At 48.8% G+C, this 25178-nt stretch overlaps 2 protein-coding genes and 2 long non-coding RNA genes across 8 annotated transcripts; 3 read left to right on the forward strand and 1 right to left on the reverse strand.

Annotated features, from left to right (window-relative positions):
• The first annotated feature begins 2631 nt into the window (after positions 1-2631).
• LOC122380427 lies at positions 2632-4710 on the forward strand. 2 transcript variants are annotated; one of them, XM_043363579.1, is made up of 2 exons: positions 2632-3651; positions 4522-4710. In XM_043363579.1, the coding sequence occupies exon 1, from the start codon at positions 2823-2825 to the stop codon at positions 3225-3227; it is 405 nt and encodes a 134-aa protein (XP_043219514.1). In that variant the 5' UTR covers positions 2632-2822; the 3' UTR covers positions 3228-3651; positions 4522-4710. The 2 variants fall into 2 exon arrangements, with proteins under 2 accessions (XP_043219514.1, XP_043219513.1); XM_043363578.1 differs by having other exon boundaries at positions 2632-3648; positions 4519-4710.
• Positions 4711-9038: 4328 nt separating this feature from the next.
• Positions 9039-9443, forward strand: LOC122380419. The gene has a single exon (XM_043363570.1). It carries the CDS (start codon positions 9039-9041, stop codon positions 9441-9443), a length of 405 nt encoding a protein of 134 aa, XP_043219505.1.
• A 7030-nt stretch (positions 9444-16473) lies between these two features.
• On the forward strand, positions 16474-19132 carry LOC122380428. Its single transcript, XR_006256324.1, has 3 exons — positions 16474-16563; positions 17080-17192; positions 18049-19132. It is a non-coding gene; the product is annotated as an uncharacterized LOC122380428 (long non-coding RNA).
• A 636-nt stretch (positions 19133-19768) lies between these two features.
• LOC122380429 lies at positions 19769-24595 on the reverse strand. 4 transcript variants are annotated; one of them, XR_006256327.1, is made up of 4 exons: positions 24518-24595; positions 22789-22884; positions 21262-21644; positions 19769-20741 (listed from the first exon to the last, which is right to left on the reverse strand). It is a non-coding gene; the product is annotated as an uncharacterized LOC122380429 (long non-coding RNA). The 4 variants fall into 4 exon arrangements; XR_006256325.1 differs by lacking the exon at positions 24518-24595 and adding an exon at positions 24323-24490; XR_006256326.1 differs by lacking the exon at positions 24518-24595 and adding an exon at positions 23118-23937.
• Positions 24596-25178: the final 583 nt, after the last annotated feature.

The raw sequence follows: 25178 nt of genomic DNA on the forward strand, positions 1-25178 counted from the left end.
CTACCGGTACATTGGTGAAAAGGGATTTGACGTCCAGACTTGCCAGCCGTTTGTTCGCGAAGTCGTTCGCACTGTCCTTGGGACTAAAGTTCGACTCGGGGAAAGATAGGCTGTCATTCATAGAACACGTCGACAAGAACTACAGATGGAATGATTCAGATGTGGATAAAGGCTTTGTCCAAGGTGTCTTAGCATGTTGCAAAGCCTTGGCGGATGACGAGAGCCACGCTTTGCCACAGAGATACGTGCGGGCTCTGCAAACACTTGCTAAAGACGACACAATTGTGATAACCCAAGCAGATAAGGGGGGCGGTCTTGTAATCATCGACAAATCAGAATACTGTGATAAGATGCGCGAAATGCTCGGCGATGAAGACACATACAAAAAGACTTCTAAAGGTTTTATAAAGAAAGAGAGTCAAACTTTCAACAAAAACGCTAGACGCATTTTGAAGAAATCGGAAAGAGGTCGCCGGATGCTGCATCTTGTGGAGGAGGCCCCCAAACCTCCCAAAATGCGCGGGCTTCCTAAAGTTCACAAGGCAGGTCGACCCATGCGACCTATTACGTCCGGCGTGGGAAGTGCGCCGCACCGCATAGCAAAAATCCTGGCCAAGCCTCTCACTCGTGCGCTAGGCTCGGTTAGTGGATGCCACGTCAAAAATACATCAGAAATGATGGAACGGTTAAAAGGGAAGGACTTCGCGAACAAACGGCTGGCAAGTCTGGACGTCAAATCCCTTTTCACCAATGTACCGGTAGAAGGGGCATTAGACGTAATCAAAGAGGTGGTGAACGCAATGGATGAAGGAGAGTTGCCAATTCCAAAACAAGACTACGTTGAAGCAGTGTCACTCTGCATGCATTTCAACAGCTTTAAATTTGAAGATGATGAATACCTTCAACACTCTGGCCTGGCGATGGGGTCACCCCTCAGTCCCGTCGCTGCGTGTTTATATCTTGAAATGCTCGAAGAACGACACTTTTTAAATATCATGGGCCAAGGAACCGTATGGTTACGTTATGTCGATGACGTGATCATAGTGTACCCAGAAGAGATGAAACTTGAAGAAAAAGTGCAAAGTCTCAACCAGGTAGACGCTCAAATTCAATTTACGGTGGAAAATGAAATGAACGGTGAACTTCCTTTTCTGGACACATTCATAATCAGAGAGGGTCGAAACTTGAAATACAAGGTATACCGGAAGCCATCGTGCAAAGAGGACTACATACACTATTTTTCTGGACACAACGAGAGGTACAAGAGGGGCATTGTAATAGGATTTTTCCTGCGCGCTTACCGAGTGTGCAGCCCGGAATATCTCGAGGACGAGCTGGAGCACATTTTTGAAAGATTTCAGCAACTCAAATATCCAAGAGGGTTTCTCATTTCTCAGAAGAAAAAGGCCCAGAAGATTCGTGAACGAAACACTAATGAAAGAGAAAACGCAAGAATAGAAAAATCGAGTAGATTGCTCTGCATTCCCAATTTTGAAAAGGTGGATACGGTAGCACGACAGCTTGAACAGGCCGGATTCAAGACGGTGATAAGTGCGGGACACAAAAGTGGCGATATTTTAAAAGGTGCACGCGACGAAGATAAGGATCACGAAAGTAGCATAGTCTATCAGATACCGTGCGCTGTTTGCGAAAAACAATATGTAGGCGAGACAGGTAGGGGCCTAGGTACCCGTGTCGGGGAACACAGAAGAGACGTGAGGGGGCACGTGTTAAGTAATGCGATAGTGGTTCATGTGGATGAGGCCGGGCACTTACCAAGGTGGGAAGGGGCTGAAATTTTAGAGAAAGGTATGAACAAAAACATCAGGAGGGCACTAGAGGCTGCACACATCAAGACCAAGAACACACTTAACACAAGAGGGGGATTTTATTCGATGGCAGTAGCGACAGCCAGATTATCCTTGCTGAAACGGAGCACGCTTGTGAGGAACGAACGTGATCGAATGTAAAAACACCGAAATGTCATTACCATGTGTAATTTCTTAATGCTGATGTTATTTTTAAAATGTGATTTGTGACTTCAGGAAATATTTTATATCAATTACTGACGATGACACAGTGTTGTCGAAACGTCTGAAATACAAAAAGATTTAGATTTTAATTATAATTTTCGTTCGCAACTCTTGGCCATCAGACTTTATAAGCTAGCGGCCTTGATTTAGGTACCAGTATTAATTTGGACCGAAAGGATTACGTAACGCAGAAAAGAGGAAGGCACCAGAATGATCCTCCCTTGTTGTGACGCAATGGATTTTCTCAGTCGCTTTTGACGGGTGCTATTAATCACTGCATGCGCAAAAGCATGAACATATAAACACAAACAGCGAGTGGGACACTGTGACGCAATTGGCCTGGGCTATGGTATGCATGTGGCTACCCCCCCCCCCCCTCCCCCCGTTCCTCCGGTAGGTATACAGTCACTCCCACCCGCCTTCAACAGGCCGACGCACTGAGCGATGGAGGCCATTTCCATACAATGGCAATCCATTGTCGCACGCGAGGGAGAGTTCGTGCTCCCTTGGCACCAGCGTCCGTCCAGACCGGTCAGCCGGATGGCCTTGGCTGCCCTCAGGATTCCATTGCAGCCGCGTCCGCGGCCCGCCCGCCGCCAGTCCCCGGCCGGGCGCGGGGTGGGGAGGGGTGCAGGGTGTTTGTGTGTTCTGCAGTGCGGCGCTGCACGCAGCGGGCGCCGCCATTCGTGTCGCCGGCAGCCAGCCAGCCGCATCTCCTGCGCGCCGCGGCCCGTGCGGTAGTGACCTCGTCGCCCCCTGGATCAGCAGCCAGTGCTTCCACGTGCAGCCATGCAGCTGGTCGCACTGCTCATCGTGCTGGGACTGGCGTCGTCCGCGCAGGCCATCCACTGCTACAAGTGCCAGAGCCCGCGGCCGATCGCCAACGTGTCTGCGATCGGCACCGCGCTCAGCCTGCTCATCAACGCGCCCTCCTGCACGCAGTTCGACGCCGGCAACCCCGACTGGAACAGAAAGTTCATCCAGGACTGTCCGGACGACGACGCCTGTCTGAAGGTCACCGATCCGAAAGACCCCTACAACGAGGCGCGCGGCTGCTTCCAGTTGGCCCGGGACGGCTGCGACGGCGGCACGTGCTTCTGCACTGAGGAGCTGTGTAACGGCTCGGAGCGCGGCTGGCCGTCGGCCGTGCTGCTGCTCTCGGCCGTCATCGCAGTGCTCGCAGGAGGACGCTAGACGTGCTGAACGTAGCGGAAGATGCTGAAACTCGACCTCACCTGGGCCGAGAAGTGAACGAAACCTTCTTTGGATGCGTCCAACGGCCTGCCACACTGCAGCTTCAAGTGCCTCTTTGTGTCTCTCATGTGCTGGAGCTGAACTACTTGATTGTGAGGTGTCAGTGTTGGGATATGTCGTTGCCCCGATCAAACGCTTTGATAATTGGTCTGAACCCTGAAGTGAGAACGTTCGGGAGGTGTAGCTGAATATGTAGATGTCGTTTTGAACAGGGACGGGTTGTTAGGCGTTTAAGTGCACGCGCTCATGTGAACGTACCGTCTGCTCAATGGCTTCTGTGAACCAATCTGCATGACTTCTCTAGCATATGCTGGACCATAGACAGGCTACTCCATATTGTATGATTATGCAATCGAATAACTAACCAGTAAAACGCCTTTTGGGCGAAGAACAAGCGAGCGAGATAGTGAGCCCTGCACGTGCGGAAGGGCGAGTGGGCACTTCCAACGGACTTGTGCAAAGCACCCTTCTAACCGGTCGCTAGTGGTGTGCCAAATTTGAACGCAATCGGTCCAGCCGTTCCTGAGATCTGAAAGCGGCATTCTGCACGTGCGCACGTGCAAACGGGGTCCAAACTGACTTTTGCACGGCACCCTACTAACCGGTCCCCAACCGTGTACCAAATTTGAGCGCAATCGGTCCAGCCGTTCTCGAGATCTGGAAGCGCCCCCTGCACGTGCGCACGTGCAGTAGCACCCTAACCGAAACACATGCGAATGCATTGCCTGGTGGGTGCCTACCTCTATGCCAAGTTTCAGCGAAATCGCCCCAGTAATTACCGAGTTATTGAAATGGGAACAAATTTGACACCTCTTATTGTTGTATTTTGCACGTGCACTGGGGGTCACTCACATAGATCAAGAGTATCCGACCTTTGGTAGAAGGGATGCAGCTACCCTATAAAAATTACCGCAAGATAATCGCTCAAGCCCCTGCTGAGATATGGGCCTCTCAAAATCACTACTTTTGCAAAACTGCTTGAACACCCTTGACTTTTCACGTGGCACGTGCCACGACGGTCACTGAGATGTATCAAAAGTAGTCAATTACGGGGTAGAAGGGATAGGGCTACCCAGCAAAAAAGACCGCAGGGCAATCGGTCCAGCGGTTGCTGAGATATAAGCCTCTCAAAAGCGTTACAGGCCGGGCCGGGCCGGGCCGGGCCGCTCATACTGAGATTTTTCCCTTATATTGAAAAGACTTCGCTTCGCTCGCTGCGCTCGCTCGCTCGTAATCATAGAAAGGTCAGATGCACTGAACGTGGGTTGACTGATGCCGGTTCCCCTCGAACAGTGAAATAATTACAAAAATAACCCTCAGGCCTCAACAGCACTAATGCACGCTGATTGAATAAAATACGCTGTCCTCTGTGATGGATTGCTAATGACATGATATTTCTGCCAATACACGGTAATTTTGAGCATATTGCGTGTAACATTCGTCGTAGCGTTAGCGTTCCAGCGAAACCTGTCTTTTCATGTGGGTTCCTAGGACTTCATTATTCAATAAATTCATCCATTCACCCTCTGCAATTTGGAATCCACGCCATTGCTATGGTTGTATTAGATGAGATCTATCCACCTCTTTTAGGCGCAACTTAGTGATATTTTTTGCAATATTTTATATTGCTGTGCACTAAGTATGTTTGGGATAAAACTTTTATCGTTTCTCAACTGCCGCGTACCGAATCGTTGGAAATTGATCAACTGAACCGTCATATAACCAAAGTTAGGTAATTTGCGGGCTATATTTGTATAGTTATTTTGGTGCATGAGGCTTATTGTGTAACAATAACGGTTCAACATGCCTCTGTCGAACAGCATGCCTCGCGCATAGCATCTATAACGTTCAGGATAGCGTGAATGGAATAGTTCTCGATGAGGTTGTCGAGTAAAAACAGCGCGATATAGCTGCAAACGGGTAGAATTGGCCTTGGAATCGAGCAATTTTGATCAAGGTTTTGATAGGAAGTCTCGAGGTTAAAACGGTTCAAACAACAATCCCAACAATCGTCGTTGAAAAGGAGCTGAGCAACTTTGCAAGGGTAGCAGGGGTGACACAACCCAAGAATCGCAAGATTACAAGAAACTGCTGAGAGCGATGCCAATCTCGTCTGTTTTGGCGACTGCCATAGACAAAGTTTGTTCAAATACGAATCAGTTGAAGCGAACAAAGGTGTTATTGCCATACAGCTAAACCGTGGAGACACAAAGAGAACGTTTAAAACGTTCTTATCGGGAAAGGGTCTTGCTTTATTTGTCAGGGAATCGTTAATCGAAAATTGGAAAAAGCATCATATCTTTGGACAAAACTCCAAGCCATGCGCCGCCTATTTATAATCGCATTAAGTGTCATTGGCTGCTGTCAAGCGCTGAAATGCTACAGTTGCATCGGCGCCAGGGACATCGAGGGCATTGATCTGCCCTCTGCGATGCTGAGCCTGATGAGTGGCCTGCCACCGTGCACACAATTCGACCCCGACAACCCGGACCCCTCCTTCATCCAGCTATGCCCCCTCCTGGTCGACAAGAGCTGCGTCAAGATCACTGACCCGAATGATGGGCGAAATCAGATCCGCAGCTGCTTTCCGCTGACGAAGCCAGACAACTGCAGTAAACCGTTCTGCTACTGTCCGACGGACCTGTGTAACGGCTCGGAGCGCGGCTGGCCGTCGGCCGTGCTGCTGCTCTCGGCCGTCATCGCAGCGCTTCTGGGAGCTCTCTGATGGCCAGTCAGCCTTACCTATCCTACCTGAGACAGAATGTCGCCGACGTTGTCGGCATACGCTAGGCTGGACGATGTGCTTATTGTCATCAATAGTTGATTTCATTAGTTATCAGTCAGCTGATCTAAGCTGTGAAAGTCGCTGGCTGATGGGAAATATAAGTTATATTTGGGTAGATGTGTACGTTTGCGCTTTGCGATGGCGTGTTATGATGTATTAGCTGTTGTAACTACCATTGTTTGTCCCAATATATGTGAAACACGCTGTTCATAACAATCGCATAAGCATAAGCAGTCATGATATGAGTCTGAGTTGTTATATTAATATAATTGTTCACAAATATTGTCTATGTGCTGCTGTCGTTTATAATCCATAGGAAAGCATTACAACTTTTTTTTTTAGTAATTTGTCCCGAGCCGTTTCCATTGTTGTTACCTCTGAATCGCACGTACTCGTAATGTCTTTTAATAAGCTAAGCGCGGCTCGACCGTCTGCTTTTTATTTCTTCGTTTGATTGAACGGAATACTGACAAATTAATCAAAAATATCATTTCGGTTATAGGTATCGCAGAAAATTAAGCACCTACCTAGGTAGCAAAAAATGTTAAGTTTAAGAGTATGCTTAAATCGATTAAGTAAAAATGTTGAGTGTGAGCATGCCTCCAAAGGAAGCACCAGTTTTTCCATTCAGAGTCCATGATCTCTAAAAAGCTACGGTCTACTGGCACAACCAGCTCGGTTAATGACCTAGGTGGTGCTAGTTGCAAGCGCAGCAACCATGCCTGCACGACCACAGAGCATATGCCCAGTCTGCTGCTGAGAGCTGGAGCTCAAGTTCAGCGTATCGCAGACAGATGGCAGCAGAAACCGTCCTCAGAGTCCTTGGTCAGGCGTGCTCGCTTCACAGTACTCTTCTCACTGACCCTCACCCTTTCGCCCGCCGGCTGCCACCTGGCTCATTAGAGTAGCACGAACCAAAACACATTGAACTCTCCAGCCTCAATAGATCGGCCAGGAGAGCTTTGGACCGAAATCGACCAGCGCGATGGGAAAAACCTCGCGGACCCGGTTCACCCCGATTCGGCACCTGCTGCTGGCGTCCAGCGGGCGTGCACTGCATACCATGCGGTAACTGATTCTGATCACATTGCCGGTCAGATCAAATCATTGTGAACGGGGAAATTCGTGTAAGACTGTTTGGACACGTCATGCGCTCTCGCATTGTCCCCTGTTCCACCGCCCGCTTCGGTGGGATTCTTAGTGGAAGCTATGCGGTACAGCCTAACTTCAGGCAATCACCACTAGCGCCATCTATTGTAAATGCGCGTAGCCATGAACCACGACCAAAATACCCGCGAGTTAGGCCAGCCCAGGAGTCTAGCTTAACGTTCTGCAGCAATTTTTTAAACAACGTCTTAAAATTCATGACACGTGGAAGAGACGTGGCCGTGGAAAAATGTGTGAAAATGACAACTAAATAAATACCCGCGTTAGTCATTACGGATTCCAGCAATAAGCAGAGAAGGTGGGGTATCTTTGGGGGGCGGGGTCTGCGCCGTACCTGTACACCTGTACTGTACTGAGTACGGTGCATTCTTAAGAATAAATTCAGCTCAATGAACATCGTTGATGGTGTATGCTGTCACGAAGATTATCTGATCCGTTATATGCACTGAGGAGGTAAGCATAGATAATATATGTGCAGTTGATGCATATACCTAAATTGACGACGCAGGCTGAAAACATAGCAAGATACCTAAACTTCTTATGTCGATAAAAATCGCAAGAACTTGATAGGTAGAGTGCTGCTGAAACAATGGTGGCCCTCGCCAGTAAACCGTGACTCTTGGAAATTGGAAATTAAGATGTCTGATTTCGTTCAGCGCTGCATCTGACTCACCAGCACGTATTTTGCATTGTTTAGAATTGTCAAAAGAAAACAGGAGACACGACATGCTTCCACAAATCACGGAGCGTGCACGAGCATTGTGTTGCTGCACGCGCCGGCGGGCAGGGTCGGAACAGCAGGTGATACCTGACATTCGCCGCCGCCGGCACCCCAGCCTGGTCCCCGTCCCAGCATAGGCGGATCCAGGGAGGGCAGCTCGGAGGGGGATTCGTCAGGGGTTACCCAATTCCCAAACACACAGGTGATAAAGTCAGATGCGATGAGTTGTTTGTCGAGAGGAAATTAAAGGGACCCTCCCACCTTCAAAAAAGTTAATGAATTGGCATGAAAGTGATGTCCCTTGGTTCAGATAGAGCGAAAACGAATATCTACCAAATTTCACCGAAAAATATTCACTGGTTTTCAAGATATTAGGCTTTTACTTTTGTTTACTTTTTGGGATCTCCCTGTTACTAGCGACTTTATTTGGAAGCAATAATTTGGCAGCCTTAAAGTGCGGCAGACGTTGCGCGCAAAGCAGCGTATACCACCACGTGTTAACGATGGTTTTAGTCTAAGATTTAAAAATCGTTAGATCTCCGCTGACGTCACAAATTCTAAGGGGGCATACCAATGCATTAGCCCCTTAGAAAATCCGAAAACTGCAAGTTTGAAATTCCATATCTTCGAATTAAAGCATTGCTCGATGTTGTGAGTGCCCAAACCGGTATTTGCAGGCCATGGCCACCAATTTGGCTATCTCAACTCAAAACTAATGTTAAGGTGGGAGGGTCCCTTTAAGCGTGATAAAAGGTGATGGCGGTGGGTGGAACGGAGTACCTGCCTACAACCGAACGCTCTGAAGTGCCCCGCGGGTGCCTATGTCTACCAGAGGAGTCCACTATTGACTCTCAGTCGCTCCGTTGTCGGCTGGAGGCGGCCCGGTCGGTGGCGCTCAGTGGGCTGGACTGGCACACCGCCGCCGACGGGGGCGGGGGCGGCTGACGTCAGCTGCAGCCGCGGGCGCGGTCGGCGGTCTGCGCCGCTCGGTCCCGGCGCCGGCGTCCCCGCCCTGCAGACGGCTCTGACAGCCACCGCCGGCAGCACGCGTCTCCGAGCTCCCCACCCCGCCACCGATATGAAGCTGGCTGTGCTCCTCGCTGTGGTGTGCCTGGCGGCTTCCAGCCAGGCACTCAAGTGCTACACCTGCAAGTCGACCAGAGACATTCCTGGAGTGTCTCTTGGCGCGGCGCTGAGCATGCTCACCTCGGCCCCGCCCTGCACGGAGTTCGACGCCGGCAGCCCCGACGACAAAAAGTTCCTGAAGGAGTGCACGGTGGTGGCCGACAAGGCCTGCATGAAGATCACCGACCCCAAGGACAGCGCCAACGAGATTCGCGGCTGTTACCCTAAGAAGAAAAACGAGTGCAAGGACAACAGCTGCTACTGCGACACGGACATGTGTAACGGCTCGGAGCGCGGCTGGCCGTCGGCCGCGCTGCTGCTCTCGGCCGTCATCGCAGCGCTCCTGGGAGGACGCTAGACGATCGAGTTGCCTCTGAATGCCGTCCCAGTCAGTCAAAATATCAGCCCAACTGAAAATCTTAAAGGCTGATGCCACTGAGTAGGTAAGTAAATGACGAGTCCGCCTACCTCCGAGGGACGGCGAAGGTGCATGTCAATGCATTTTCGGGCGCTTCACAATGTCTTCACAATGTCTTCACAATTGCGATTCTGAATCCGACGCTGTATTCGTTGCTGTTGCTGACGCTAACTTCACGGACATCGCTTCACATGTGAAGCGCCCGAAAGGCCAGCTATTTGGAGGCAGTTTCTTCGAGCGGATTCGTAGAAAGAGGTGGCAGAAAGCAGTGTCCACAGGCAGCGTCGGTGAGAGGCGGGAGTGTTTCATGTGCTTGCAGTTCGTGTATCGACTTAAGGCTCACAATCGAGAGTGACGCGAGCTTTTGTGGTGTTCACGCGAGTTGTGCTTCGTGCGTGGCTTTTCACACCGTGTTCCAAATGCTTTAAAGTGTCGAATGTGATTTGTGAAGATGGTGGCGCATGCTAATCGGGTTCGTAGTCAATCAGTGTCAATTTTCACAAGTTTTTGGCGAAGTCTGAACGATTATGCACTGCGTCAGCGTAACGTTCAGCGTAACGGAACGTAAGAATAAAATATATAGCTCGGTCTGTCACAAATACGGCTCCTAAATAAATAACTAGACATAAACTGGTACGATTCTGCTAATTGTATTGTTAAATCCCTCTGGTTACCAAGGTTAAATATTGTTTAACCTTCTCCAGCTCGGTACGTGCCAGGTATTTTGGGTATACGGGGTATACATTAAGCGTATATTGGTATATTTACGTTTACGGCGCACGAACAGTCCGCGCAATTATAATAATACGGTAAATACGGACAACCCAGATGCGAAAGATTTGTGATAACCTACTGCACAAATACACGACTTTTATTATTGCTGAAAGTAAACGGCATGCACTGCGCATCAGCACTGACAATAAAACAAAAGTGGTCAGACCAAAGCTTTCTGGCACTTAATATCCATGGTTGCGGGAGCTTCATCTCTCCCCTTACCTATCTAGTAAGCTTTAATCACTAAACTCGGACTAAGTTGAAAATCATTTACATCGAACCCTTTCTGGCAATCGTCTTATAAATGACATCGGATGGCGTCTTTCCGAACCCTGCTGGGCCTCGGCCTATTCCGACAGAGGTGTCCGGCCCCGGCCCCCGGCTGGCACGGCTCCAGGGCACGCGTCCAACCGACACTAGCCGGCCGGCCGGACCTTTCTTTCCCCCGGGAGGGGAGGGGGCGTGCATGCCTGCGGGTACCGCGTCACTGCCTCTCATATAAGTCCAGTCACCCGCATGGTCGCTTGGAGCAGCGTAAGAGTTCTAGTAAGCACCTGATGCACAGGATATGCAAGACATAACTATATATGTAGACAAGGCACCAACAACTGGCTGGTCAATACTCTGAGAGGAGCTCATCACGAAAAGGTTTACTGTCGACCCGCAAAGATCGCCATTCGTCAGCCAGCCACTCCTCGGCTTTCATAGTTGTGATGTAAACTGAACGCGTCAGTACAATCCGAACACTAACGTGTCTCGCCGTAAGTGTTCTCAGTTCCTGAGTGAGTCGCTCCCCTCAGCTGCCCCTGGATGTGCCGCACAGACAGATGTGTTCGGTCGGCGGCTCGGCGCACTGCTCCCGCTGCTGCCCATGAATGTGCCGCACGGACCGCAGAGATAGTTCGACGGTCCGCACACCACTCCCCCGCTGCGCTCTGGCTCCCGGACCGAATTTGGCCGACCCCACGGGGCTCGGGACGCTGATGTCACCCCCGTGACGTGGTCAGGTGAGGCTCCCCCGACAGCGGCCGGGTCGCCCACGTCTCAATGCCAAATGACAGAGGAGCTGATCACATCACCGCCGGCTAGATAGACACTTCCCGAACCTCTGCGGTTGAAACGGGTTTGTTTGCAGGCGCTTAGTGTAGTCCTGCGCTGAGTCCCGCAGTAGCATCATTGCCCTTGGCCTTGCCTATATTACAGGCAAGGCCAAGGGCACAATATTGTATATTGTGCAGGGAGATTGAGAACGTGAATTTCAGAAAAAAAGACATTTACGTAAGAGAATTGATGTATTAACCCGCGACCTGGTGGGGGGGGGGGCTACTTTTTGCCCCCCCCCCCCTCCAGACTTTTCAATATATCTCCAGAACCGCTGCGCCGCTCGTCACCAAACTTTCAGTACCCTCCCGGACATCAATTTTACACATTGTGACCAAAAAAAATCCAAAGGCTATGATAGGTTGGCCGGAAATGACGTCAGAGTGACGTCATGTTCTGCCGTTTTCGACCCAAAAAAGGGTTTCGCGGGAAGAGCTGTCGCCTGTCAGGCCTATAGCTTTGCAAATACAGAAAAATGATGAAGACGTAAAAGCTGTAGAATCGACAGGGCTACAAAACAACTGCTATCTCGGATTTTTGAAATTTTTGGATTTTGCTCCCCAAAAATCAAAAAATATTTTTCTGGATATAATAATCGAAAAATCCAAAAAGTTTTCTGAATTTCGCAAAAAACGGAATATATGTGATAGTCCTTAGCGCCTTCCATCCACATACCAAATTTGAGATTGATACCTCTTTTTTTGGCAAAGTTATAGTGAAAAAACTGTTCAAAATTGATGACGTCAAATTTTCAAACTCCTTTTTAGCAATTCTAGACCACGTAGCGCAAAACAAAGACCACAATTAGACTCCCCGTGACGAGCTGCATCGAATCAATACCCATTTTATGCAAAACTATCAACTTTAAAATTTGACCTTTTTTGGCCTGACCTTGACCTGACCTTGACCTGAACTTCACCAGAAAGTGACCTAAGCCGTAGGTAGGTACCTGATAGTCTTAAAACCAACACCATTGAGTTGGAAATGAAAAATTGGCCATAAAACATGCATCACACAACCTTAGTAAAGTTGGGCTCATGTGACCTGACCTGTGACTCTTGGTGACCTGACCTGTGACCTGACCTGGTATTGTCGGTGACCTCTAATAGCAACATATCTACTAGGCAACTGACGCCCTATCGCTGATTCTCGACAAAATGCGTTTTCCTCGGTGTTATAGCGCATTCCCTAGAAGACCCGTGAACGGTGAAACATTTCATCTTTGACCTGACCTGTGACGTCATCGGTGACCCCGAGGCCAATGAAATTTGGTTTTCTTTGACAAATTTGACAGGCCTTTCGAACGCCGTTTGAATTTTGCGGATCCGTCTAGTAGTTTCGGAGATACGAGGGGGGGGGGGCAAAAAATAGCCCCCCACTGCAGGTCGCGTTATAAACAGACCCCAGGGCGCGGGTTAAAACATGCCGTTTTAACCCGCGACCCACTGGGGGGGGGGGGCTATTCATAGCCCCCTCCCGTTTTTCTGCAATAACTTCCAAACCACTTGACGTATCGACGCCAAACTTTCAGTACCTTCGGCTGCATCAATTTGACACCTTGTGTCAAAATTTGAACTTCGTAGCTACCATAGGTCGGCCGGAAATGACGTCAGAGTGACGTCATGTTCGGCCGATTTCGACGCAAAACATTGAACCACGGCAATCGCTCCCAAGAGCTCAGTTTTTAAGCTAGATCCAATTTCTTTGCATGAAAGGACTCAGAATTGACTGCGCTATCAAACTGCAATCTCGGATTTTCAAAATTTTGAAAATTTCGAAAATTTTATATAATAATATTCAAAATTTATATTTTTATATTTTTTCAAAAAGTTTTTACCTTTCGAAAAAACCGGAATATATGTGACAGAACACATGCTTATGACTAACTCTTGCAAGTTTTATCTAAATATCTTCAAAAATGGCCAAGTTATACGCATTATTGCAAAAAATTCACAATTAGTATTTTTTCAAATCAATTTTTCAGTACGTATTTGACATCGTACACCAATATAAATAGCACCATCGTGTTCCTGAGCTCAAACTGCATCCAATAGACACCTTTTTTGTTGAAAAATTTTACCTTCAAAATTTGACCTTTTTTGACCTGAAAGTGACCTGACCTAAGCTAAATTCGACTCAAAATGACCTCTAATGACACAGGCGACATCAAATTCGAAATCTATGGCCTAAATGGACCATAAAACATGTGTCACGTGACCGACGCATGATATAATATTTCCGTGACCTGTGATGACCTGACCCTGACCTTAAAATCAAAGTACAAGTTTGGTACCCTCAAGGTATCTAGAGCATCTGTTCACGAGTGTGGAAACCAAAAATGAGCCTGATCTGACTTGTAATACGGCGGCCAGAGCCCAAAATGTGAACAAGCCAAAGTGCTAATAATTTTTACTTTGATCTGACCTGTGACGTCATCAGTGACCTCGAGGTCAATGAAATTAGGTTTCGCTCGACAGTTTTTCCGGGGCTATCAGACGCCCTTTGAATTTTGACGATCGGCCCAGTAGTTTCGGAGTTAGGAGGGGGGGGGCTATGGAGAGCCCCCCCCCCCCTCCCCAGTAGGGCGTGTTATACGCAGACCCCAGTGGGGCGCGGGTTACATCAGTTATCATTTTAACCAATTTTAACGAAAGACGCTACCAAACTCACCGACTGTAGTCTGTCAGTAGCCACCATTGTGCTCGCGCGCCACCATTTCACAGACACTTCAGCGTGCCGGATCGGCCAGCCAGACCTCCAGTGGAGTTCCCTGGGCGGGCGCGTCTGAGCGCTTCCCACACGGCTGATCACCTGAGGGTCTGGCTGTGCAGCGACAGCCGGGCCAAGGTGACCGGTCCGGTGGGCGGAAGAGCGTGCTGTGAACGAGCGGACTCTGCAGCCTGTGAAGAAATGACATTCATGACCGGAGAGATAGGTATGTCACGGTGGGACGTGACTGGAAGTGGCATTGTGATATCCAGGGCATTGACGTTGTGATATATAAAACACAAAACCTACACAATTACAAAGGCTAATAATAATTCAGTCCGTCATCCTTAGAATGTAGGTATTTGGATCTTTCCTTTGTTAGCCCGGGGGCGATTGGTGAGCTGTTAGTTCCATATTTCTCCGGACAACGTTTCTGCACATCATCTCTTAATAGTTCGATTTAGATTTTTCCACATAGGTTTAATTCCCATTTCGCACAACTTCTTTCTTGTTGCGTTCAGCGTGCACTTGCACAAACAGGAAACAATGCCCACTCCTCCTTCTCATTCTAAAATTGATATTTTGCGTCCGCAGGCCGGAGCGCATTGCAACATATCTTTTATACGCATTTGCTTGCAGCCAGTAGTTCTGGATTTTCTCTCTGCTGTCGCTGCTCGGCGTTGTTTTGCTGCGGCCCGGGTGAACCGAGCTGTCGCTGACTCGCTGCGTGCGTGTGTTGTCGCTCCCACCCCTAATCCAAGGCCGTCTCGTGCCTACCCCGTCCGTTCGCTCGCGGCTCTTCGGTGGCTCTGATGGCGCCGGCCGCCGCGCCGGCCCGGGGCGGCGGCTGTTTACAAGATCGCCCGGGGCGCTGGCCGGGTCAGATGAAGGTCAGATGGAGGCGGTATTGTGCCGGCCGACCCGCGTGCCGGACGGACCCACACACGCGACGCTGTCCGAAATTGCGGCGGCCGCCGACGGCTGGCACGCTGGGGCTGAGGGCGGCACGAGGAGGGCGGGAACAGCTCACGATTTGACCCGAGTGACTGACGGGTTAACAGAAGCGATCGATGTACAGTCCACAGCAGAAGTAATGTGGGGTTTCAGTCATGGTTATGTTCTGCTTCTGAAGCTTAGGAACGATTAGCCAGGCTACAATGAAACATTGAATGTAGCTTATATGTATCGTCACCCTTGCAGCTGCAATTTTAGCTATTGACCTCTTCTTTTCGATCACTCCGCATTAAACAATCGCCAGTCAAATCCAAGCGTTGATATTGGTAAAACCCTACATTACTTTAGCGTTGGGCTGTACATACCCATGTGCCGAGCTGGGAATAGTAGATGTGAGTGTTTGTGTTTCGGTGTTTGCCTATGTGTTTGTCTTACTTAACAAAGAAATAATAATAAAAAATTTGCGTCAGCTACACCTTCACCGAGGTCGGTGTCAGGCATGATCACCGAAATGGAAAAGCAAAGAAAAAATAAAAAAGTCGGATAGCATAATGTATAAAGGTCATTTTCATATTGAGAAGTTTGGAAAGCCCCCAGCTCTGTAGTAGGTAGTGACTCCTATATATGCAATGCCAAGCGCCCAGTGGTTTAGTGGACACTAGCCCCCAACAAGTCGAATAACACATAATATTACGCGGTGGAAGTCGTTACGATCGTACTGCTGCCCGCCTTGTCCAGTCTGCCAGTCTGACCCCGTGTGTTATGTGACAGCTCGCAGTGTCCTAAGCTGTCAGCAGCCGTCTTCTGCTTTCCGGGCTTCTAGATATTGTTGAGGCACCATCTGATGCCCAGGATCCGCTTTGAACATTACGCCTATGGTAGTGTTTTGAAAGAAACGTGCGTTCGGCCATTTCAATTGACCCTACTTGGCAACTTTGCCTATCCTGTTGCATTCCAGGCTGGACCGCCAGTTTGGGACCCCATATTTTTTGGCCTACTAATGTCAGCAAATGCCAAATGCATCGTGAGAAAGATGTGCCTAACATATTAGGATTTTGGTTCCAGACTAACCAGGAGGACGTAAATACATCTCCAAACGGATACCGTTCTACTGGCGCCGTCAGCGAGTCTCACTAGTCGAGCGACATAACGACACTTAAAGGAAGACTGCCACCTTCAAAAAGTTTTCTCAGATCGGCCCATGATTTTTTCCCTGGATAAAACGAAATTTTAGAATTCACCTGGCAAGCTATCATCACGTGAATCGCGTAAAAAAATTATCGATTATCATAAATTATCAATCGGATAATGTCTAGCGACAATGTTGACACATCACTAGACTTCAAGGTCATAAGATATGGAAGCGGGTTTTGTCGCCATAAACGGCGCGCATGTTACAATTGAAATATACAATGATCCTTGCTTTGGTTATGTATGTCGTGTTTACGCTTTTGGAATTGCCTGTTTTAATGAGTTATGTTATCTATATCTTAAAATATTCCAATTCTGATTCATCTGATAGGTATATATATACATGTATTTTGGCATGTGATATTAAAAGCTAGACTATTTCCAGGTTTATATGAATAGTGATAGACTAAGTTGAGACAAGTGCTATTTGGATAACAAATACCTATGGTATTGGAAAAATTGTCATGAATCTGATAGTGTTTCCATTCCAGCACCAATTTCCCAGTCTTCAAAGTGTGGCAGGGAGCTCAATCCGTGACAAGATGTTTGGGACAGTCAAAACATTGCCCCAAGCGGAATGCCGAGACCTGGGCAACCCAATTCCTTTCATGAGGGCCCCTCATAAATATGATGAAAATGATATAATGATGAAGTGCATCATTTAATAAGTATGAGAAGCGAAATGAATCAATGCTGTGACAAGCTTTCAACTTCTGCCCCAGATTTCCTTGCTTCTGCCCCAAAATTCCTCAAACCTGCCACAACCTGTGGTGTGTGCCCTGACAACATATTGTCAAGACCTGCCACGTTTTGCAGACTGGCCCATTTCTGTATGCCTACCTTCCAGGTGAAGATGCCTGGTGAGCGAGGGAGAGGACGAGGACGGGTGAGGAGAGGAGGTGGTCGAGGGGCAAGAAGAATTCTCAACTTTTCACCCACCGCCCAGCCCGAGCCCCAAAGGTAAATAACTGAATGTTTCTTACGATGCGATGTGAAAGTATGAAACAATTTTTTTAATATTTATTTAATTGCCATGTGTGGCCTAGCCTTTATCTAGGTTGCTAGCCAATATATATTTTAAGGTGATTATTGCAATTAAAATTATCATGTACCTACCTTGAAAAGTCAGGTACACTACAAGCAGAAATAATACAACCTAATCTAACCTTACCTAACCTTACCTAATGTAAGATAATCTCACCTGACTCATTGTGTGGTTTGGTGGAAGTTATAAATGTTTTGTGAAAAAAATATGGTTAGTACACAAAACATTTCCAAGGATGTGTTCTTTCTAATCATGTTTTAATTTTGTGAGTCTCTTCATTTTCTAAAGAGTGCAAAAGGAGGTATTCAACTCTGCTCATGATAATTCAAAAGGAATTCTTAAATACAATGCACCCATAAATCACTGATTTTCACTTTGTGGTTCATCAGAAAACACATTCAACATCATTGTCTTTCTATAATGAAAGATGGCACTAAAACATGAACCACTTTTCTTTCAGAAAAGTGGTGCTAGGTGAACTTGATACAGGTGAACTTATTACTTAATACTTAGGACACATGTCTTGACACAAGTCTTGATCTTATCGTGGGAGGCGGCTCGGGTTGGAGATACACGTACACTGGTTATTAGGGAGACCATTAGGTACCATTAATGATTTTACATTGCTGTGCGATACGAGGTTGTACCTAGTGATGTTGCGTCATTTGTGGACTTCCCCCCTGCGAGTTGTCTGGTCCTAGGATTTCATGCACATCTTCCTTCACTTCAAACTGGGATTTACCGGTGACGTGTTTTCTCTGTGTGCGCCAGGTGTACCAGTGGAAGCTCCTGCACCACGTCTTTAAGGACCACCTTGTGATGCTGAACCCGGTGCACCTTTCCCTACAAGTGCACCGTCTGTACGGCCACATTCGCATATGTATACAAACAGTTCGAGAATGACGTGTACAGCCCTCACTCTGTCGTCGCCAAGAAGATTATGGAGTCGTTTGGCCGTAGGAAGGCAGCTGCGGCGGCGGCCGCCACCGGACAGCCCATCAAAATCAACAACGAGATCACAATTCACAATCATCCCTCACACGGGCTCGGGCGGTGCGGCAAAGGGCTCGTCTCAGGCCAGCTCGACGCCGGTGAAGCGGCGGCGACCGGAGTCGGCGCCGGCTCCCGTGGAGCGTGAGTGCGAGCTGTGCGAGCATCGCGCGCTGCCGTGGTGCAGCCGCGGCCGCTGACGGAGCACTACCTGCGCCAGGCGCCTGCACCAGGGCCGGCCAGAGCTCGAGTTCACGCCGCTGATGCGCGACTCCAAGTGCGCCACCTTCGTCACAGAGGAGATCTGCGAGCAGCTGCGCCGGCGCGCCGCCGCCGAGGACTCCGACAGTGGGGTCGAGGTGGAGGTGAGCGACGCGAAGGACGGCGCGGCCGGCGGCGCCCCGTCCGCCTCCGGTGGCAGCGCGCTCAGCAAGCTCAACGAGGAGACTCACGCCTATTGCCGCGGCGCGGCCCCGCCGGCTGGTGACCGTCCGGAAACCCAAGCCGTTCATGGGTGACTGAGTGAAACGAATGGACGTGCATGTGCGTTTTTGTTCTGTGTATGCGTGCGTTTGGAAATGGCGTCTCTATGTGCGTGCTTGTTTTGTAGAAGCGCTAGCGGTGCCGACGGACCCAGCGATGGCGCGGAGGGCTTTGATGTACCGTGTGTCTTTGATGTTGATGCATTCTCGTGTTTTGTTGGTCGCGCGCCCAGCAGCACCGTGTACATAGCCGGGGGCGTTCCTGCTCGACGCCACGTTCTGTTCGTTGTATCTCAATGCCAGCTTTTTGCTCCAAGTCCCGCTCGTGGAACACGCGACTCGCTCGATTCAAATAATAAATATACACTTTATTTCTCTGACAACCTGATGTCCTCTCTCTCCTCTCTCCTCTCTCCATATAAAAAAATACGGCCACGGTGAGTAGGTGCCGGCCGGCGTTAACTGCCTCCGGCCGGACGGTTCTCAGTTGATATGTGACAACAGTTAGGAATGTAACACCGCCATAGTACCCTCCATCACTGCCGGGCGCGGCGGTCCCCGCACACAGGACCGGCGGGGGGGGGGGGGGGTAGCGACCGCCGCCAGCTGCTGGCCGCCCATCAGCTGCAACACCAGCTGCTGCAGATGGACAAGCTGCTGGCGGTCCTCGTTTAGCGCGATCAGCTCCTGTTCGCGCGCCGCCGACACAGCGTTCACAGCGCCGCCGCCGATGAATTGCTGCAGCCGCGCGCGCAGCTCCTTTCGCTCTCTGATGAGACTGAGACTGAGCCAGCCAGAGCCAGAGTCGAGACTGAGCCAGCTGAGTCTTGACAGACCGGACAACACACAAGGCGCCAAAAACGAAGCAACATGATTGGTCGACACATCGAACCGTCTGTCACAGCGACTGTGCTTGGACCACGGCCATCCCGCAATAGTGACAAGACAAGGCATTATCCTGAACACGCGCAGAATCACGCCCAAAGTCAATCGACACACCAAGAAACGTAAAAACATGCAACGGAACGAGAACTAATTTATTGAAATTAATACACAACCCAACACTAGTCAGAAACGCAGCGATACCATTCAGCGTCCTTGGACATGAAAAGAAAATCATCTAAATACGCCAAACACCTGACGTTAAATCTCGACTCTACAAGTTCACTGAAAGCATCTGTTAGGTACTGCATCTCCGAAGGAGATGCAGTACCTAACTGCATCTCCTTCAGTACCTAATAATGCAGTACCTAATAATGGTACTGCATCTCTACCTAATAATGCAGGAGATGCAGTACCTAATAGGGCCCATTGGTAACAGAGAAAAGGTATAAGCACGTTTTACCATCATACAAAACACCAAAAGGACGTGTGGAACGTGCGCGAGAAATGTGATGAAATCCATCTTTTAAATCAATCTTGATACCGGTATAAACCCCAAAACGATAACTCTAACGCATCCCCAATAGACGGCAAAGAGCACGGCCGGCACGGCAAGAGGGGCGTAAGCACTGACAAATCGTATACCAGTCTGGCCACAGTCGCACTTTTTGGCACAGTAGCAGGCCAACTAAACAGCGACTCGCTCGCGACCGGTGCCGACGGCGATGAAGATTCGTCGTCACCAGCGTCCTCCCCAGGCGCGCTGCCGACGGGGCACGCCGCCACCGGCCCGCCAGCATCACCGTCGACCGATGATGTCTTCAAAGAAGAGCCGTTCCCCTCAGTGGCGGCAGCAGAAGAGACCGCAGGCGGCGGGGACCCGGAGCAGGGCACAGAGACGTTGCCCCCCGCCGCGCCTCAAACGCCGACCTAAGCCAGCTCCGCCGTCGGGTGAGCTCCGGAAATGATGATGGAGAATGATGGAAGGATGATGTCATGGAGCCGCGGATGCTGCTCCATGGCAGAAATCACCTCTGCAGCTGCGCCGTGCGGATGTTGGTGGCGAACGCCCCCTGGGCTCTGAGTCAGCTGGCTGGTGGCTTGCGCGCTCTGTGGGAGAGCAGGACAAGGTGTAAAATGCTGCTACGGGACACGTAAGCAGATGTAATACCTCTGCTCGAGCTACCACATGCAGATAAGACTAAAGTCTGTTCCATTTCAAGCCTGCAGCCGAAGTACCATGCTGTAAACAACACATGCTTTATGTGTGCATAGCTCCTACATTAACCCTCGCCCTGGCAGGACATTTTTCATAACACGGCCTGGCAGGGGGGGGGGGTGATGCGACCCCCCTCGCGATTGGCTCCTATGGCACCTAGAAACACCAAATTTGGTAGGTAGGTGGGCCCCCTGGAGTTCTCGCCCCTGCGCAAATTTGGTTGCTCTAGGTCAATATTTAGGGGGGTTTTGGGGGGTATAAATGTAAAAATTTTGCTGCAGTATGCTCGAGGCACGTCCATGGTCAAAATAATAGATAAAGCCCAATTTGAATAATTCTAGCAGAAAGACACCAGAATCACCCCTCAAGCAAAAAAGAAAAGTTTGTCATAAATAGGTTGCCAGTTCTCACCTGCTTCCACTCCACCGCCGTTTACCAGCTCGCAGCTGATGTCCATGCGGTGTTGACACCAGCGGCGCAGGTGACGTCGCCGACCTCTCCGGCACCGGCAGAGTCGACGCCACGGCCGTCGCTGGATGGTCCAGTGCCGCGGATGGTCCAGCTGGTGACGGCGTCACGGCCGTCGCTGGATGGTCCAGGGCCGCGGATGGTTCAGCTGGTGACGGCGTCACGGCCGTCGCTGGATGGTCCAGTGCCGCGGATGGTCCAGCTGGTGACGGCGTCACGGCCGTCGCTGGATGGTCCAGTGCCGCGGATGGTCCAGCTGGTGACGGCGTCAGGGGTTCCGCGGAACTCGCAGGTGACGTCGCCGTCGCAGGTGACGTACCAAGGTTCTGAAATCACAGTGCAGAGAGAGGTTGGTGAACTACCAGAGTGTTTACCCGTGCCCTGCTGGGGGGGGGGGGGCGTGCCAATAATGTCTTTTTGTTCCAATGGGGCGGATTTGCAAGCCTTCGCCCCATCAAAAGACGGCACAATTACAAAACAACGCACAACGTCATAACGTCACAGCCCACAGGCACTCATCTCCATACTATTGACTGACGCACCACCCCAAGGTCACATGCACTTGGCCCATGCCGAAAAAAGATATTATAACATTAGAACACATTGTGTCACATTATAAGCGTCCTTCTCTTTGTCAGTGGCGCCCAGCTCTGCACCATATACCGCCCCATGGGTAAGCCGCCTCTAACTCAGACAAATAATAGAACCACCCCACCGGCACGCGATTACGCGTTCGAGCAAAATATGGCCGTCCGCACCAGCTGCTTTCGCGTCTAACACTACCGCTGGAATTCTCTCGGCCACGGAGCGCGCTTACCTTCGAGGGTACAGCCTCCGGCTGGAGGAAGCGATTTGGGGTGTAATCGCTTGATTTCTCAAATTCTTTGTAATAAAGCAGGTGGTTTCTCTGTGCATTTACATTTGTGCCACAATAAATGGCGACAGCCTACATAGGTTGTTACGAGCGAGCAAGCGAAGCGAAGTCTTTTCAATACTAGATGCAGGCAGCGCTCGTGCGTTGCCTTGGGCCAGAATTGGAGGGATGGTGCCGAGAGCATGCCGGGCCAGGGAAAAAACAATAAGTTAGGTCTTGGGGGTAGACTGAAAGATAACCGAGACCTTTTGAGACTGTAACGAACTGAAACGTCTAAAGAATTATTGAAAGCACGTGAAATTGATATGGAAATCTACCTACAGTATAGGATATGAATTCATTGCACGTGCAAAGTGAATGTCCCAAGCACCCCGGTTCATTCATTTTCATAACATAGTAGAGTGTGTCTAGTTCTAGCAGTGTGCCAATTTTGTGTCGATAGCTGAAAAATTCCCGAAGTCAGAGGACCCCTTGTCAAGAAAAGCTACAGTTCTCTCGCTCGTTCGGTCTTCGCCCAAAAGGCGTTTATCTGGTAAAATATAACCCTCATGATACTGCATTTCAAATACTGCAATGACGGTGGCGAGATCACATACCTGTGTAGTTTCCATTTTGCACCCTGCTTATGTTGGGGCTTGTAATCAAAGTGTTGCTTGCATGTCTTGACACAACAACGGTTTACCATGTTGCTGCTGTAAAAGAAAAGCTGTATTTGTCATTTAAAGTTGTTATACAATTAATATTAAGAGGTGCAGCATGACAGCTTTCAGCATGTCTGAAAAACGTGGCTGCCACGTTTTTCAGACTGAGTCAGGTCAACGGTCGCTGAATGGTGATTGACAAATACTAATTTTTATAACTATTTATAATTATAAGCATTCATATTTAAATTATTTATTCCTAGTTTGGTCATAGCCCTGCTCACTTCAACTGTTTATTGGTCGATCAATATTTGGATTTGCGCCTAGTAGTTTCCCAGTCTGCAAAGCATTGCAATTTTGACAAAAGCTTGTCGGTGCAGGCTTGTTCAGCTGGTGCTGATCTGATGCGGCGTGGTGCGGATTTGGCTGGTAGGGTGCAGATCTAGTGTAGCCCAGTGTCCCAAGATTTGGGTGGAAAGTGAAATCCTTGTGAAATTGAATAGTCCACTCGGTCCACTCTCACCTTTAATTTTCCAGGACAAGTTGCCCTCCCAACTTTAACAACTAAATCATCCGCATGTACATTTGCTGGCTGGCTTGTACCTACATTCAAATTCCATTAAATCATCGCAGCTCCCACATCCTGTAACATTCACATAGAAAATGGTGATCATGTTTTCATTCTTCTTTGTATCTTTCTGACTGGCAATTTTCCACTTTCAGTCCTCTTTGTAGTGAGGAATTTTACCCTCGAACACCCAAGCCAAAATATCCCTAATTTTGGGACACTGGTGTAGCACATTGCAGATTTGCTTGTTGATGGACATGACAGACCAGACAAGATATATGAGGAAAATTGAAAAACATTGCTGAAGCTGAAGCCATACTTTGCAGCCGTGCGCAGCCATGCTGCAAAGTATCGCTCGCATGTCGACGAAGGGCACTAGCCCAAGTTCACAATCCGCACCAACCCTTCAAAACCGGAAAATCCACCCCAATGTGGGCTGAGGGTAAAAGATCCGCACAGAACCCAAAAATGACCAGCAGTTGCACACTCATTTAAACCCAGGGGACACTGAATTACACATAAAAGCTCCAGCAATGTTTTTCTATTTGCCTCATCAATATCGTCTTGTCCGTCAAGTCCATCGTCAAGCCAAATCTGCACTGTGATCCACTAAATCCGCACACCAAGCGAAATCCGCACCACGCCGCAACAGCTGAACAAGCCCGCACCGACCAGATCTTGTCGAAATTGCCATACCTTGCAGACTGGCAGTTTCCAGCATGGGTAGTTTCCCCAAGTCAATTGTATAAATTTGAATTTTGGCATGCTCATCCTCAATTGCATGATTAGGTATTCACTATGCCAGCATTTGTATTTATAACTTCAAGTTCAAAAAAGAGATAATCGATCTTTTTCCAAAACTAAGTGCACACCCGTTACTTGTTACTTGAGAGATTCCGGCACCGTTGTATATCAACTTACCACGATGAAAACCATTAAATATTAGCGCACAGAGACCGTAGAAATGAGGATGAAACCACTTTCAGCATCGCCTATGAATTAGCAATACATTTGACACGTGCCCCGAAAAAGTCTTCAATTTTATCGCGTCGTGTTTGAAACAGAGGTGGAAACATGCAGAACATGGTAGCAAACCAAAAATCCTTTACCACTTACCTTTGTCATAGGGTCTGCTCCCTTCACTAGTGTTGAAGAGATCGGACCTCAGGTCTTCCCTTTACCACTTCCCTTCAAGTAAAAAAAGCATTGTCTTCTACCACAAATTTGCTAATTAACAATTTATCGCCTTTGAATTGAATATGTGTGAATAAGAAAAGATAAATAAAACCCTGTTGACGAGTTTTTCCTTAAAATTTGTATAAAATGCTCTTAATTAAAATCGACAAAGTTTTTCCTTTCCCTGAAATCCTTCACAATGCTAAGAGATCGGCCTTTCTTCATGCTAGTATACTAGGAAACCTTCAACATTAATTTGCTAAATGTACGTCTTTGCTGTTGAAATTAATATTGGTATTACGAAATTTGTCACAACATTCAAGAAAAATAACAATGAATCTCTATGATGCCAAAATGTAATGAAAAGTGTCATACATGCTATCGTAGTGATGAGCATTTTCACCGGCGAAAAAGATGGCATCAAATGGAACTTTGGGAGGCGATTGCGCGTTACAGGGTGAGGATAACGGAAAATGGACTGGACATCTGTGGTGAGGGCGGGCACCTCTTACGAAAACCGGTAAGTAAAAAAAAGGTGACAGTCTACCTTTAACGACATTCGCCAGCCTTTGTCTTCACGCTCTTCGTTTCCGTAACTGCT

Source organism: Amphibalanus amphitrite, unplaced genomic scaffold (genome assembly GCF_019059575.1).
Source record: "Amphibalanus amphitrite isolate SeventyFive unplaced genomic scaffold, NRLGWU_Aamphi_draft 000098F_arrow, whole genome shotgun sequence".
NCBI lineage: Eukaryota > Metazoa > Arthropoda > Thecostraca > Balanomorpha > Balanidae > Amphibalanus > Amphibalanus amphitrite.

Coding starts and splice junctions, on each gene's coding strand:
- LOC122380427 (XM_043363579.1), top strand. CDS start 2,823: ATGCAGCTGGTCGCACTGCTCATCGTGCTGGGACTGGCGTCGTCCGCG.
- LOC122380419 (XM_043363570.1), top strand. CDS start 9,039: ATGAAGCTGGCTGTGCTCCTCGCTGTGGTGTGCCTGGCGGCTTCCAGC.